We start from the raw sequence: 16,582 nt of genomic DNA on the forward strand, positions 1-16,582 counted from the left end.
AAATCATCACGCCAAGAATGAGAGAAAAATATTCTGGGCATAAACATTCCTAAAGTTAAAGATTTTTTAAACTTTTTACAAGAAAGATTCAACATGTTAGAAGCAACTAGTGAGGATGATACAATTAATAGCAAATCACAAAATAAAAATCTCAATAATTCAAGCAATAAACCCACACAAACCAAAACACAGCAAAATTATATTTAATACATGCGTTATTTGCAACGCTTCGCACGCTATTTATAACTGTGACACTTTTCTGCAAGCAAATATACATGACCGTCAACAAATGGCAAGATCAAAAAATCTCTGCCTAAATTATCTGAAAAAAGGGCATATTATTCAACAATAGCACATGCAAAATATGCAAAAAACGTTACAATTCGTTATTACATCATACTTCAGCTCAAGCAACAGAATCAAAGCCAATCAATGCTCATCATGTAAGCAACAGCTCCGAAATCTGATTAGCCACTGCTCGAATCAATTTTTTCGATAAACTCGGAGATCAAGTCGATTGCAGAATTATTCTCGATGGCGGAGCCCAATCAAATTTCATTTCTGAAAAATTAGCCTTGCGTCTTGGGTTAACACGAACAAAGGTTAATATCTCAGTAATTTCAATCAATCAAGTACAAACACGCATAAAATACTCAATCAAAACTACTATAAAATCATAACATAATGATTTCAAATCACTATTAACATTCCTTGTATTACCGACGGTCACGGGAATGCTACCTACACAACAAATCAATCGGGAAAGCCTAAAAATTCCGAAAAACATCAAACTTACAGATCCTCGCTTTCATCAGCCATCCGAGATCGACGCTATCATCGGCGCTGAATTATTCTACAGTCTACTTTGCCGAGCCCAAATAAAATTGAATCAGCATAACGCAGTGCTGCAAAAAACCTTATTCGGCTGGGTAGTTTCAGGCAAAGTAGCCGATTTTCCTGACACTACTAGTGTAAAATTATGCAATTTTTCAAGCACATTAGAAGAAACCATAGAAGGCTTCTGGAAAATAGAAGAACTCCAGGATATTAATCACCTAACAAAAGAAGAGCAAGCATGTGAGGATCACTTCATCGCGAACACAACTCGCGACGCTTCAGAGAGATACATTGTGAAACTACCATTCAATGAGAAAAAGGCAGAATTAGGTGATTCATACAGTGTAGCTCTAAAGCGTTTTTACGCAATTGAACGTAAGTGCAAACAAAACGCTACCTACAAATTAGAAATAACTTCATTCCTAAAAGAATACCTCGATTTAGGACATATGTCAGAAGTACTAAACCCAAATAATTATGAAAGCTACTGTATTTCATATCTCATGATATCAAAAGATGGTGGCCTCACTACACCAAAGAGAGTAGTTTTCGATGGCTCAGCAAAAAGCAAAAACAAAGACAAACAGAAAAATGGACAAAAGACAGAAGAAAATTATACTAAAGAAAATATTTCACTCAATGATGCACTTATGGTTAGTCCAACTATTCAAGAAGATATATACAGATTAATATTAAAATTCAGATTTTATACAATAGTTATCACTACAGATATTGAAAAAATGTATCGCCAAATATTAGTTCATGAATCAGAATTTATCGAAAAATTCTATGGCGGGAGGATCCGTGCAAGCCGATAAAAACCTTCACGCTCAACACAGTCACGTATGGTACAGCCTCAACACCCTTTTTAGCAACTCGCGCACTACAGCAGCTAGCCAAAGACGACGGAGACAAATATCCATTAGCCATAAAAGATATATTAAACGATGTCTATGTAGACAACTTCTTAACTGGAGCATCAACAGTTCAAGAAGCTGCTGAACTGCGAGATCAATTAATTGCGCTAACAAAGTGCGGAGGCATGAATCTCCAACAATGGTCTTCGAACGCAGAGCAAATCCTAGAAATATTCAAAAAAGATCAAGTTCGAGACTCAAAAATACTATTAGACACATCATCAAGCATAAAAACTCTCGGCGTATATTGGGACGCACAACAAGATGAATTAAATTATAAAGTAAAAGCAAACATCAACAAAACACAAATTACAAATAGAATCATCCTATCACAAATCGCATCACTCTTCGATCCTCTTGGACTTCTCGGCCCTATTATAGTTACAGCAAAAATCATGATGTAATCAATCTGGTCGTTAAAAATCGACTGGGATGAGGCAATTCCTTTACACATACACACAGCATGGTCAGAATTTCAAGAAGAATTAACATCAGTCAATCAATTCACAGTTCTTCGAAAAATTGTCGTCGATGAGGCTCAAGATTTACAAATACACGGGTTCTGTGATTCCAGCGAAAAGGCGTATGGTGCGTGCATATAATTTCTTTCAACAGATAAAAATAACACAAAAAATGTACACCTATTATGTTCGAAATCACGCGTAGCTCCACTTAAAGCTACATCGCTGCCTCGCTTAGAACTGTGTGCAGCGCTTCTTCTCACAAACCTATACAACAGTGTCATAAAAACAGTAAAAATTAACTTCACAAAATCTACATTCTGGTCTGATTCTACAATTACACTCCACTGGATAAATATACAATCTAATCAATTAAAAACCTTCGTCGCAAATAGAGTAGCAGAAATACACAAAAAAAGCGATTGGAGGCACGTACATAAAAGATAATCCAGCGAATTTTATTTCAAGATGTCAAACTCCCAAGGAGTTCAACAATAAATTATGGCAAAATGGACCATCGTGACTAAAGCTCGATGAGACCGCATGGCCAAATTTTCAACTACGACCAATAGATATACCCGAAAAACGTACAACAGTCATTCTTCACACACGCATCATCACGCAAGATATATTTAATGTAAAAAGATTTTCCTGAATATTCACGCTGATCAGAGTCATAGCTTACTGCAAACGATTTGTAAATAACTATTTACGAAAATCAAAAATCACTGGACTTCTATCGTGTGTTCATCAGCGAACCTTTAAATATCGGCGAGTGCCTTATGTGAAAAGCAAATCGTTTCGCTTTTAGCCATGTTTAATACTTAAGAAGAAACAAATCTGACACGGTGTATTTTGTATTTCCAAACTTTTAGAAAAACGATAACCCCAATCGCAATTTCCTTCGGTAGATTCATTAAAATTAACACTATGGTGCTATATAGTCGTTGTTTAATTGCAAGCTTTATTTAAAGAATTGTATGTAAAATTAGATTTTAAGGTTGGCGCTGTAATCGCGATAGTACGCGTAAACATCTTTTCGTATTTCCAAGATTCTAGCAAAACTAAACGTCTGATCGGAATTTCCCTTAGTAGAATGATTTATTAAACCTAACACTAGAGCGCTACCAGCTTGGTTTTGTATTGCAAACTTTATTTAAAAAGTTATATGTAATAGAAAAACAGTGTTTTTAGCGACGACATCCCCTTAAAATTGAATCAGTTCTTTGTTAGATTATACTTGATAAACCTGTAAAGTTTCAGCAAAAAGTACAATTGCATTCGGGAGTTATAATAAAAAATCGTTGCCAATTCTTTGGCGCGTAGCTTCCTTCAAGATTATGTATTGCTTTAATATCAGAATTGTTTTTACTTTATATATAATTCTTTAAAGATTTGTACTTTTCGACTTTCGTTACGATAACGCGCGTCATTTGCCAAGGAGAAACGAACAGAAGGACTCCAAATTTGCTTCATGAAAGCACTTGAAATTAAAGCAGTATATATAGTTATAATAACCTTTAATAATCATGATTTTTCAAGAAAAGTTTAACATTTAGTTATAATGGTTAGGATAATTTCCGGAACACGTCTAAAATCACTAGTAACCGAAAAATCACCATGAAAAAACGCACATGCGTAACTGAAAATCTTATTTTTCACGGATTGGTTAGATAAAAAATAACAGAAAAAACGAGCCAAGGTATAGATTAAAATCCATTAAATAGAGGCTGAGATCCAGGCGATGCAGTTTTCAGTTATTTAGAGTATATAGGGTAAAAAAACAAAATTTTGAGGCCTAATATCTTTGAAACTAACTAGTTTAATAAGCAGCCCAATGAAAGGGATCAAGAAACTATATAATGATAACTAAATCTAAAATTTGAACTTGATTATTGTCTTTCTACGCCAGGTATCGCGTCAACTAGAAAAACGACTTTTTTCAGTTTTTGATGTTTTTCTCGGGATCTGCCTCATAAAATGACTTTAAATTAAAGTGGTGTATAGTCCTAATAACCTGCAATAATCCCCTACTGAAAAAAAGCAGATGCCAATCAACTGATTATTAGCTGATAATCAGCTGATAATCGTGTCAAAACGTCAGCTGATTATCATGTGATATTAGCTTAATATTTTTATTTAACCTGATAGTTACAAATAAGCGTTTATATAAGATAAAATGCTAATGACAATTAGCTGATTATCAGGTAATAATCATCAAAATGTTTTTAACCTTCAGTATATTTTTCCGAAGTTGTTTTAAATTAATAAAATTTATAAAATTTACATAATGTGGGCCAATACACTTTTACCATCCAGATGATAATACCAAAACACTGGCTGTAAGCTACAAGATTTTTAATTATTAATATTCAAAAAAATTTTTGTTTAAATCGAATTATTAAAAAATAAAAATGTATAAATTTTATTAATTTAAAACAACTTTGAAAAAATATACTGAATGTTAAAAAATGTTTGTTGTGTAACGGTTGCCAGTGCAATTAACGCACGTTGAGCACGTTACGACGTCTCTCCGGGACAGAATCAACATTCTGTATAATACTTCTGTTGTTACAGCTACTAAAGGCGCAGCATGTGAGAGACAGAGAGAGAATAAGCATCGAGAGAGATTTAAATTCAGCAACGTACAATGTTGCCACCTGCTCGCGACCTGCTGTCAAGAGTTGACAACAGTGTGTCAGAGGGCATAGGTAAATCTGTGCTCGCGCTAGCGAGCCATTCCGAGTCTGTCTTCGCTCCGCTCCGTTTCGCGAATAGACACTCTGCGATTGCGATTATTGTGTGCGAGGGTTGCGAGGTCAACCGAACCGAGGACAATCCGTCCGAGACCATCTTCGCGTGGGTTAGAACGGCCATGCCGGCCACGTACATCTGTAAGTACTAGTTCTTATCAACTCTCGCTTGCTCGGGCGACTTTAAGCCTCCCCTCTCTCTCTCACCTCGACTACATGCTGGTAGCTGGCATGCGCCCGTCTGGCGCGCTTGTGTAAGCCAAGCACCAATAAACAGTTAGTCTAAGTTTTACAATAATCCGCGAGTGTTCATTGACTTTCCCTCCTTTTGAATCCACGTCCTGAGTACTACTATAACCGCCGCGTGTTCATACGTCTTTACGTCCGTGCGCGGATAGATTATAGTCGGTAGAATCTAGTGCCTTCTGCACAGCCGACGGAAACGGTGAATAGTAGCATAAACAACAAACAACTTAAAATAATAATGACGGCCGAGCTACCGTCATAAATGGCGCCCAACTACAGTGGCAATTGAAGTAAAAAGTACGCGAATTATACAAATTACGAATTGTAAAATAAATCCGTGCGGCGAAAATTCAAATACTCACGTGAGTTTATCACGCAGAGCAGCGAAAAGCCAAACGGCCGAGCGGTATACTTATGTATAGAGCGAAGACGGCCGATCGCGCGATATTGTTTACATCCGCGCGCGGCAAGCAACTATATAAGACTCGTGAATCGTAGTGGTATGTGTCCGAATGAGACGGACCGCAGAAAACTTGATGTATATGTCCGTTTTCATCAGAATTGAACTGTGCTTTTTTTTTGAGCGTATACGGTTAATTGAGGATCGCACACGACCGTCCGTAATTTGAGATCGTAAATGTTTAAATTTAGTGTTTAGCAATTTAAAATTATCTGCGCATGATTTTTGCGATTACATACGCTCAAAGATTTGATCGTTAAAGCTTGTATTTTCGAGATGATTGTTACACATAAATTTTATGTCTAATGCCACGAAAATTCACACTTATACAGTAATGAAATTTCTATTTTCGGTTGTGCTGTGAGTGTTATTTTCGTTTTAGCCGTCGAATTAAACGTTCGATCGAACGTATAGCTAGTACTATAATAAATCACGCATAGCTAAGTAAGCGTAGTTGTAGTCTCAACTGAGCTTAGTACGTCTCCTAAGCTGCTTACTAGTTTTCTTTTGCTTTTACGAATATTCGTGATGATATGCAATTTTTGGACGATTTTCTGTAGGACATAAATAGCTAGTCGGCAGCGAAAATAATTTCTTTGTCGAAATACAAGCGATGGAACATTTTGCGTCTGAATAAATCTTGTATATAAATTCGAGATTCAAGTACTGTTGTGATAATTTTATTGAGTTGCTCGTTAACATCCGAGGTTGCGGTAAACACGGATCTTAAATACTTAGTAAATTAGGTGTTATTATTGTAACGAAGTGAATAGATTAGAGTATTCCAATTGTAAATATTATCAACACAATCGTGTGAAGCGGCGAATTTGATAGACAGCCGTATACAATAACAGAATAGTCCGATATAGCTCTATCTAATGCGATCTAGCGGTAAACAATAGTCAGCAAATTCGGAAGTTTCTTGCTATCAACAGACTGCTATTCATCGAATCATTGAAAATTTAGTTGTTGCGTTGTTGCCAAATTTTTTGTGTACACATCCGTTCGGATATAAGGCTTAAATAAACAGATTTTAATTTTGAAAGTACTTTTTCGGAATTCGGTCGTGTTAGTATGGATAACTGCATGGCTGAGTAAATTGTAAATCATAATTGCAATGATAATTTAAAAATAATCTTTGTTGTTTTTTTTTAACAAGATCACATTGTCATATCTGATCAGCACAGCTGATTACTCAATAATTAAATAATTTGAGGACACGTACCTTAGAGTATTTTTGTTTATTTAGCCAGGTAGTGAAATTTTATCTAAATTATCTTACACAAACGCAGAGAAAAAATTTTTTTTCGTGATTCAGATGATTTAAATTGATAAAAATTGAATCGAAATAAAATAACCGAAAGAGTAGTTTTTTTCTGTTTCGCTAAATTCAGTCAAATTGACAGCTCACTGAAAAATTGGTAATTGGAAACTCAATTCTTTCTACATTATTATATTCTTCACCTTCGCGTATTAACTAAGTAATTACGGAAAATGAGTTTAAAATCTAGTAGGTCGTCACAAACAGGTGTAACATTATCACCGGATAGGGAAGAAGACTGGACTGATACAGACAGCGTACCATCAACGGAGATGATGTCTGAAGATTCGACGTCCGTTTCACCGGATAGATGTGTTTTAGGCGAGGGGGGATCCTCCGACTTAATTGCATCGTCCGATAGTAAAACACATCTGACAGCCTACAGAACTCGGTCGGATGCTCTGAGGGAGTTAATCTCAACTCAGGACGAGACGACAATGTCAAAATCTCTCGACTACCTTAATTTAAAAACAACAGGTTCCAGAGAGGAGAAAGTCCAGCGAGCAGTTTATTACCTCGCAGGCGATTATAGGCCAACGGACTTCACAGCTGTAACTATGCTGGACCATTCTTACGACGAAGGGAAATTTCGTCAAGCACGTCGTACGACGTACTTGAACGGTATCGCTCCGATGATTCAGAGAATCAGCGATCGACAGAGAATTAATACAAGAAACACATCCGATTCCTGTATACCGAGTCTTAGTCGTGCACAAGAATTACCACGCTTGGAGGAACCCGTGGAAGCTAAGGTTGGGAAGCAGAGGAAGTCATCAGCAAGTCATGCTAGAGTACCAACGAAACCATTACTGAATTCTTCTACACAAGGGTCGAAGGAAGAGTTGGGTAATCCTTGCACCCCAACCATCATAATTCATTTTGTGAAAATACAACAGTGGCAAACTCGCACAACAGGCTCAACTGTCATTGGGACGAACAACAATCTGTAAATACGTCCGACCTTACGAAGAAGTGTACTTCCATAGAGAACTTGTTTAACTTGAACTATGGCTCAGTTATGGACGATCAAGAATCAGTGACAGCATCCGACGGTTCAAAGAAGTCAACTTCTGAAATGAATCAGTCTAACTTGGCAGACGATTCATCACTTTCAGAACACAAGCTATTGCAAGGGCAATCCACGCTACAATGTAGTTGCCAAGCAGCCGGAAAAATATTGTGTTCTGGTACGCCATGTGAGAGCAGTGCAACGCTTGCGGTGCTCACACAGAAGATTGAGTTACTCACGGATTTAGTGAAGTCACTCATAAATTCGGGTGGGTGTTTAACCTGTAAGTCCCGGGACGACAAGAGTAACTGCATGAGAACGGCCATGCCGGCCACGTACATCTGTAAGTACTAGTTCTTATCAACTCTCGCTTGCTCGGGCGACTTTAAGCCTCCTCTCTCTCTCTCACCTCGACTACATGCTGGTAGCAGGCATGCGCCCGTCTGGCGCGCTTGTGTAAGCCAAGCACCAATAAACAGTTAGTCTAAGTTTTACAATAATCCGCGAGTGTTCATTGACTTTCCCTCCTTTTGAATCCACGTCCTGAGTACTACTATAACCGCCGCGTGTTCATACGTCTTTACGTCCGTGCGCGGATAGATTATAGTCGGTAGAATCTAGTGCCTTCTGCACAGCCGACGGAAACGGTGAATAGTAGCATAAACAACAAACAACTTAAAATAATAATGACGGCCGAGCTACCGTCATAGATGATAACATACATACATACATACAAAGCTTTCTCTTGGAGGAAGCAAAAATCAATTATTTACCATAAAACTTTGCGGCTGTACGTTTTACATAAAAATGTTAAACATAAAAGTTGTAGATATTCTCAGAACACGACTTTTTACTGTGACAAATGTTTACTCAAAACACTTTAACGAACTAAAAATCCTCAAAAACGGTTTTTTGAGGAGATAACCAACACAAACGTTAAATAGCGAGCGCGCTGCGCGAGCATCGGTGGGCATGTCGAGCGCGAAGCGATGCCAGCCGGCAAGCCATCGCGGCCGTAAGGCCGCGCGTGGCGTGCTAGTATTTTGTTCGATCTTAACAAAACAAGGGTAATTTTTTGTAAATCACTTTAATTTTAATAAACAAACTGATCTATAGCGCCGTTCTGGTAAATCGTGTCATAAATTTTCCCACCGTTACTCTCTTTAAATTTCTTAACGAACAAAATGAGCCTTGTTTGGTTAAGATCGAACAAAATATAAAAAATTAGAATAATTATTGATGCTCTTTTCTTTAATTAATATACAAGCAATTAATGCTTGAAATTGTTTGACAAAACACCGTTTTTGTTCTCTTTTAAATAATCTTTTGAATATAATTTGTAATTAATATAAAATTATTTAAGAATTCTGAGTTCCAAAACTATTCTTTTGACCGAGTGAATTATCTTAACAAGATTGAACACGTAAAAAATAAAATTCATACTGTGAAAATCTTAATTAAAAAAATGTTCTGTATATAGTTTGTATGGAAAATATCGATGAATTTTTTTGTCATATAAACTATATGATGTCAGTAAAAATAATTGTTTATACCAATTTTTAAATAAATAAACTTTTTGAATATCTCTTAAGACCGTAATAAAAATTATTATAGGGGAGTGCAGGTATACAGTCTCGGCGGAACCGGACGTTTAGGCTAGAATGCCGGTAATCTCTGCTACGATGCATAAAACTTGCATCTATAAGCGCAGCGACAAGTTTGCAGCCTCGCAATAAAAAGAGATAAACATAGCTTGTCGCGTTCATACCTTACAGTCATCGTTGGAGAATATTTTCCAGCCTTCGTCAAAAATAGAAAAACGCTTCAATTCTTGTCCATCCTTTCGCTAAGCTTCAAAAAATTTTTTTTTTTCGACCATCGTCATCGGTAAAGGTCTTTGTGCGGTAATCAGCATGTGTTAAGTGCTGCTATAACTGAGCTGGAAAAAGTGAAAAATTTGGACACGAAAAACCCAAGCGTTTTCAATCTTCCGGACTTATGTTCTGAGTACATAGCACTCGGAAATTCGAATTGTGCACAATAACTACAAGTATATTTAAGCACGTGCACAATGTAATGTGTATAATTTGAATATTGACAATTTTGAATTTACGTTATGTGCATAATAAATTAACTCATATCTTGTGCACAATAATTTACTGATAAATTATGTGCGAAATTATTATGCAGGGTTGTTATGCACTTAAAATCGTTAATTCAAGTTTTTCTAATTGGCAATTAAAATTTAATCGTTAAATAAAATTTTTTCAATTGGTAATTAAAATTTAAACGTTAATTAAAATTTTTCAAATTGACGATTCAAATTTAATCGTTACTTAAAATTTTTTCATTTGACAATTAAAATTTAATCGTTAATTGAATTTTATTCAATTGCTGATTAAAATTTGATTTTTTTTCAACTAACAATTAAAATATACATGGGGCATTTCGAACCAACTGAGACAAATTACGTAAGTCTTGTTAAAAAGCCCATTAGACAGAATCCTTTAAAGGGCTTCTATTTTAAAATATTAAAGGCCATTCACCGATTTTGATCAAAATCCAAGCAAAGCGTGATCTCCCCTTGCCAGGTTTCTTATACGTGATTTAGAATAAGCCATATTTTGCTGCAAACTGGTATAATACGTCTGCACTTTATAAGTTATTTTAATTACGGTATATTAAAAAAATTAGTAATATTTCTTCTTTTTAGGAAGATGGAAAATGGATGTTTACTGGCGGTGAAGATTGTTCAGCACGAATTTGGGACTTACGGTAAATTTCTCCTCACAGTTTATTATATGACATCATTTTTTCGCAAAATTTAAAAATTACATTTGCAATGTAAGCATGAGTAGATTTACCAAAGAAGGTTGTAACAAATGAGGAGATCGATGCAGAAAATTCAAATTTTGTAAAAACCTGAAGGTGACGCAAGTAGAAAAATTTGAAAATCTCTTTATCATTAAAACTAAATGAAGTATTTGACAAAAAAATTAGTTATGTCAACTACTTCGATTAATTATAAGAGACACCATACTGTGATTCTGCCTGCCTGCTACAGGGTGGGCCATTTTAATCAAACTAGTCTAATAACTCCTAAATTAAGCCATGAACAGAAAAATTGTTCAGATGAAAGTTGTCCAGGATCAAGGGGGACATCTTTTTGTGCAATTAGTTTTGACCTTGAACTCAAATTTCAAGGTCATTTGAAGGTCAAATTTTTTTTTAAATGGCAGATTCGGAAAGAACAGGAAATTTACGTCCGAAACGCCCGAAAGTCAACATCCTCTAAAAGGATCTCTGAGCAATGCCAAATAGCAATTCTGGTTAACATTTTGACCAGAAAAAATATGGCCCAATCAGGTAACCATTAATGATCCCACACCACACCATTAAACTCCATCGGTTTTGATGGTCAATAGCCCTGTACCAGTGGGGATTTACAGGTGACCAGTAGTGACTATTGTGCCTATTTAATTGACCATCACTGCGAAATATAGTCTCGTCAGAAAACATAACAAATCTGAAAAAATCTGGATCATTTTGTAAAACTCCTAAAGCCCACTGGCAAAAGTTAATACCCATTAGAAAATGCCGTGGCCTCAGCTCATGAACTAATCTCATGTGGTAATCGTGATAGTGGAGATTATTGAGAATTCTCAATGCTGTTCTTCGTGGTATACCGATTTCTCTTTCAATTTGTTGACTACTAATTTGTGGATTGAGATGATTAGCTGCTAAGGCGGCTATAACATTAGGATCATTTTCGTTGTATTCGTGGTGTCTGCGTTGACGACGAAGATGTCCATCACGAGCTCTTCGAAGTAATCTGAGTAATGTGTCGTGAGTAGGACGCCTTCTTAGAGGAAAGCGTTCAGCGTAGAGTCGCATCACGGCTCTGGCATTGTTTTGGGTTTCGCCTAAGAGCATTATCATATCAAGAATTTCATTGGATTGATAATCGCCCATGTTGAAAATTTTGTTTATAATAAGAAAAACTATTTTATTTACATTCAATCTTTATTGAAATTGAAACTAAACCAAAATAAGAAAGTGACAACAAAAAAAGGAGGAATTTTCAAACTGTATAATTTTTAAATCAAATTTGCAACTTCTTATTTTCTTACGTTAAGACATTGTGATTTAAATTGAAGACAGCGTGAGAACAATCGTTACAATTCATATTAGATTAAAGAAATTCAACTTAAAAAAAAGCATCTAAACTGGAAGTGATGCACTTTGGCAAATACAATTATTAAAATTTTTTTTAATATTACAAAAGCAAAATGCTGTTTAATATTTTATCTTAAATAATGTATTTTTTAACATCCTACCTTTATTGTTTAACCATTTTTACGCTTTTGAAACGTTAAACTTTTACTTGACTCTGCTTCGACCGTGAATACATTGACAACATTGATTTTTAACGTTCCATTTCCCGCTCCCATTAAGAACTCAGATATTTAAAATTATCATGTTTACTTCAAAATTTACTTTTGACCACTGAAAATTTGTTAACGAATGTTAAACAAGCATCCTAGTGAGAGGCAAGGGGACTCACAGTAAACAAGCACCCCAGTGAGAGGCAAGGGGACTCACGTTAAAAAAGCACCCCAAAGGGAACATAATCCTAATACGTCCACGTCGTTGTTCCTGGGTAGCGCTGAAATTAGGGAATTATTTTTTTTTCAAGGTAAATGTTTTCATGGTCATTGTCACATTGGGTTTGAATATTCATCATAAAAGTACATTAACTACGATTATTCTATCAGAAAATGCGATTAAATAGCAATTACAGTATTTCTTAAAATTTGACCTTGAAATGATCTTATGAAGGTCATGAAAAAAATTTTGAAATATCGTTTCGGACGTAAATTTTCCTGTTCTTTCAGAATCTGCTATCAAAAAAAGGGGTTCCTATTTTAAAAAAAATTTGACCTTCAAATGACCTTGTAATGTGAGTTCAAGGTCAAAACTATTGCACAAAAAGATGTCCCCCATGATCCTGGACAACTTTCATCTGAACAATTTTTCTGTACATGGCTTAATTTAGGAGTTATTAGACTGGTTTGATTAAAATGGCCCACCCTGTATACCCAATACCAGTCGATGTTGACATCTACTATTATATCAAAGTGCTTAATGTACCTGTGTGCCATTCACATCTTTTCTCAGCAACTGACATATTTTATTATTTTATTATTATTTATAATTCATAGCGCATTATTCACATGTTGCCCATATATATCTAAAATATGAGATATTTTATTTGTTTATTATTATTTATAATAATTCAAAGCGCACTGTTTACATGTTGCCCATATATATCTAAAATAGTAAATGATTTATTCGTTTTTTATTAATTTATATATATCTACTTCTACTATTATATTAAAGTATACTTTAGGTATATGTGAGCAGTGAATCCATTCACATCGTTTCTCAATAACTGACATATTTTCTTAGTTTATTATCAATTTAATATTTCATGATATATTCATGATTATTTTTTGTTTATATCTTATTTGAATCATCATTATTTTTAATTTTATCCTCGAAACTTGAATTTTTTGAAAGTAAAATTGTTAAATGTTTTTCAACGTTACCCTGGATAATGTTAGATATAATTGACCATGACTAAGAACTGGATTTGGTAAATATACACCAACTTTGTTAAATGTTTGGCCTTGTGATTTGTTGATTGTCATGACATATCCTAATCGTACTGAAAATTGTCGTCTTGTCATGTCAAAAGGAATTTCTTGTTTTAAATAAGTCAAATCAATCCGTGGTATTAAAACACTTTACCGAATTGTTTACTGCTAATTATTTCTGCCTGTATACAGAATTGCATCATTTTCCTTACTATTAATCGAGTATCATTACAAAGTCCATTATATACATTTAAATTGTTTAGCATAATCATTACTGCACCTACTTTTAAGCGTAACTTATGAGGCGGTAGGCCATTTGGCGTAAGTAAATTTAAAAACTCTATTTGTAACATCTCTTTATTATCATCTTCGCATGAATCTACACTTAGATATTTTCTTACATCGCCTTGCATCTTATTTAAAATATTATTATAAATTTTTAGTACATCATTGTTTTTTGTCACTAAAATTACTCTTTCGCGAAGTTTATTGGCATTATTATTATCAAAGTAATCTCCATAAATTTCCATAATTATATCACTGGTTAATAATAATTCCGTTAGAAGTAAAGTTATATTATTGTCCATTTCAAATTTGTTGGGATATTTTCCATTTCCAATTTTTAATAGCCATTGCTACTAAACTCTATATCACAATTTCTAACTCTCATTTTATCTTTTAAAGTCATTATTTGGAATTTACTCTATACATAATTTTCAATAATTTTTGTTCTATTCCCATGTTTAACAACAGGTAGTGTTTGTTAGAAGTCACCTGATATAATTATTACTTTTCCACCAAATTCAATGTCATTATTACATAAATCTTTGAATAATTTATCCACTGCCTGAAAAGCAAGTTTTGATGTCATTGTTATTTCATCCCAAATTATGACTTCTAAATTTTCCAGATTTTATCTATATACTAGGAATGAAGGCGCGCTTCGCGCGCTCTTGATTCTATCTCTGTCTAATAACAGTGGTAGAAAATCTACCATAAGTGTTGGGCGGCATACTAACGTCTGCTAATATTTTATAAGCATGTCACATGTTACTAAATCCCTCAAAACTATTTTTTAATAAATATATTAATAATGCTCAATGTCGTCATCATTGGTTTGAATAGTGAATTTGAAGAAAAGTTCAATATAAGAGTCAGTGGGTTTGTCTATCATTAAAATGCCATTTATTTGCATTATAAAAAAGCTATACATCTGAAATTTTACACAGATACTTACTATTCTACCTAGAAAACATGTAACCTACATGATTATGATTTAACTGTTTTCATTTATATTTTCACATCGAGGTCCATATGAATTTTTTAATTTAGCGTATCAAATTTTGCTTGTAGACAGTTACACAAAAACTACCATCTCTAGCACATTGTATTTCTGGTTTCCAGTGTCTTTTTACATGAAGAAAGTGATGAGTATTTTAGCTTTTTTGTCAAGGCATTAATTAGAATTTTGACTTTTAACAGTTGTGAGAGATTTTGAGATCGATACCTGTTTTTTCTAATTCAAAAACTAACAGGTCTAGAGAGCTCATTTTTTGCATATAGATTTCTTTTGTGATTGTGGAAAGATATTTAAAGTTGAATCAACGTTAACTGAAATACTTCTGATTTCGACTCCGACACTGATGTGAATGCAAACTCATGCTATACGACTAAATAATTATCATGGGTGTTGTAGTCAAACACAAAAGTATTTCAGTTAACGTTGATTCAACTTTAAATATCTTTCCACAATCACAAAAGAAATCTATATGCAAAAAATGAGCTCTCTAGACCTGTTAGTTTTTGAACGAGAATAAATGCAAAAATGGAAAAACAGGTATCGGTCTGAAAATCTCTCACAACTATTAAAAGTCAAAATTCTAATTACCTAATACCTTGACAAAAAGCCAAAACATTTATCACTTTCTCCATGTAAAAATATGCTAGAAACCAGAAATACAATGTGCTAGAGATAGTAGTATCTGCGTAACTGGCTATAAGTAAAATTTGACATGCTCAATTAAAAAATTCGCATGAGCCTGGATGTGAAAATATGAACGAAAACAGTTAAATCAGAATCATCTAGGTTACATATTTCTAGGTAACATAGGAAGTGGCAGTGCCATATTTTAGTTGTCTAGTAAGCCTTTTTACAATTCAAAGAGCATTGTATAATGATAGACTTAAACTTACTGACTCGGATTCTGAACTTTTCTTTAAATTCACCTCTCAAACCTCACCGAGGGCGACTTTGGGCACAGAGACACAGTATATCTTCAAACTCTTTATTCTTTTAATTGAACTTCTCACTGACATTTAAAAAAAAAACTAAATAATATTCACACACTTTATTACTACTTCAAATGGGGTTAGGGTGCCACTTTTCAATACACATGTTGTAATACTACACACTCTTGGTAATGATTAAGTTTTACTAAAATTTCTTGCTAGTTATATTACATATATTTTATCTGTTATCAAGGTTTCCACATTTCATTTTAAACACCTCAAACATTTCTACCAGGGTTATGAGTTATGACTGTTTTGAGGGTTATGAATTTAAAGCGCGATTCTGATCACGTTGGCTAGGCAACCAACCAACAACCAATCAGAATCACGTATTAAATGCTTCACAACAAAGGCCATCATTTTTTAAAGCGAGGATTGAATTGGGAGTAATGTTGCACGTTGAATCTTCATTTATATTTAATGGTAATTTAAAAATGACATGTAAAATGAGTAATAATTGTATTTACTAAGTAGCTTTTTCCACTACCTCTAGGTCCATCAATAAAGAAATACTCCACTTGATTAGCTGTATTAATTGCACTATTTATTACTTTATTTATTTACTACTTACAAAATTTCACTTTGTTTATTCGTTAAAGAGCTTATATTGTATAATGAATCATTTTCAATTT

At 34.4% G+C, this 16,582-nt stretch overlaps 1 protein-coding gene across 1 annotated transcript in view; it reads left to right on the forward strand.

The window, feature by feature from the left end:
• Positions 1 to 16,582, forward strand: part of LOC100115934 (target of rapamycin complex subunit lst8) — a 281,302-nt gene that overhangs the window by 130,106 nt on the left and 134,614 nt on the right. Inside the window, exon 3 of the mRNA XM_031923991.2 lies at positions 10,718 to 10,779. Within this exon, the coding sequence (XP_031779851.1) occupies positions 10,718 to 10,779 (62 nt within the window). The remainder of the gene's footprint in view (positions 1 to 10,717; positions 10,780 to 16,582) is intronic.

Source organism: Nasonia vitripennis (genome assembly GCF_009193385.2).
Source record: "Nasonia vitripennis strain AsymCx chromosome 2 unlocalized genomic scaffold, Nvit_psr_1.1 chr2_random0004, whole genome shotgun sequence".
NCBI lineage: Eukaryota > Metazoa > Arthropoda > Insecta > Hymenoptera > Pteromalidae > Nasonia > Nasonia vitripennis.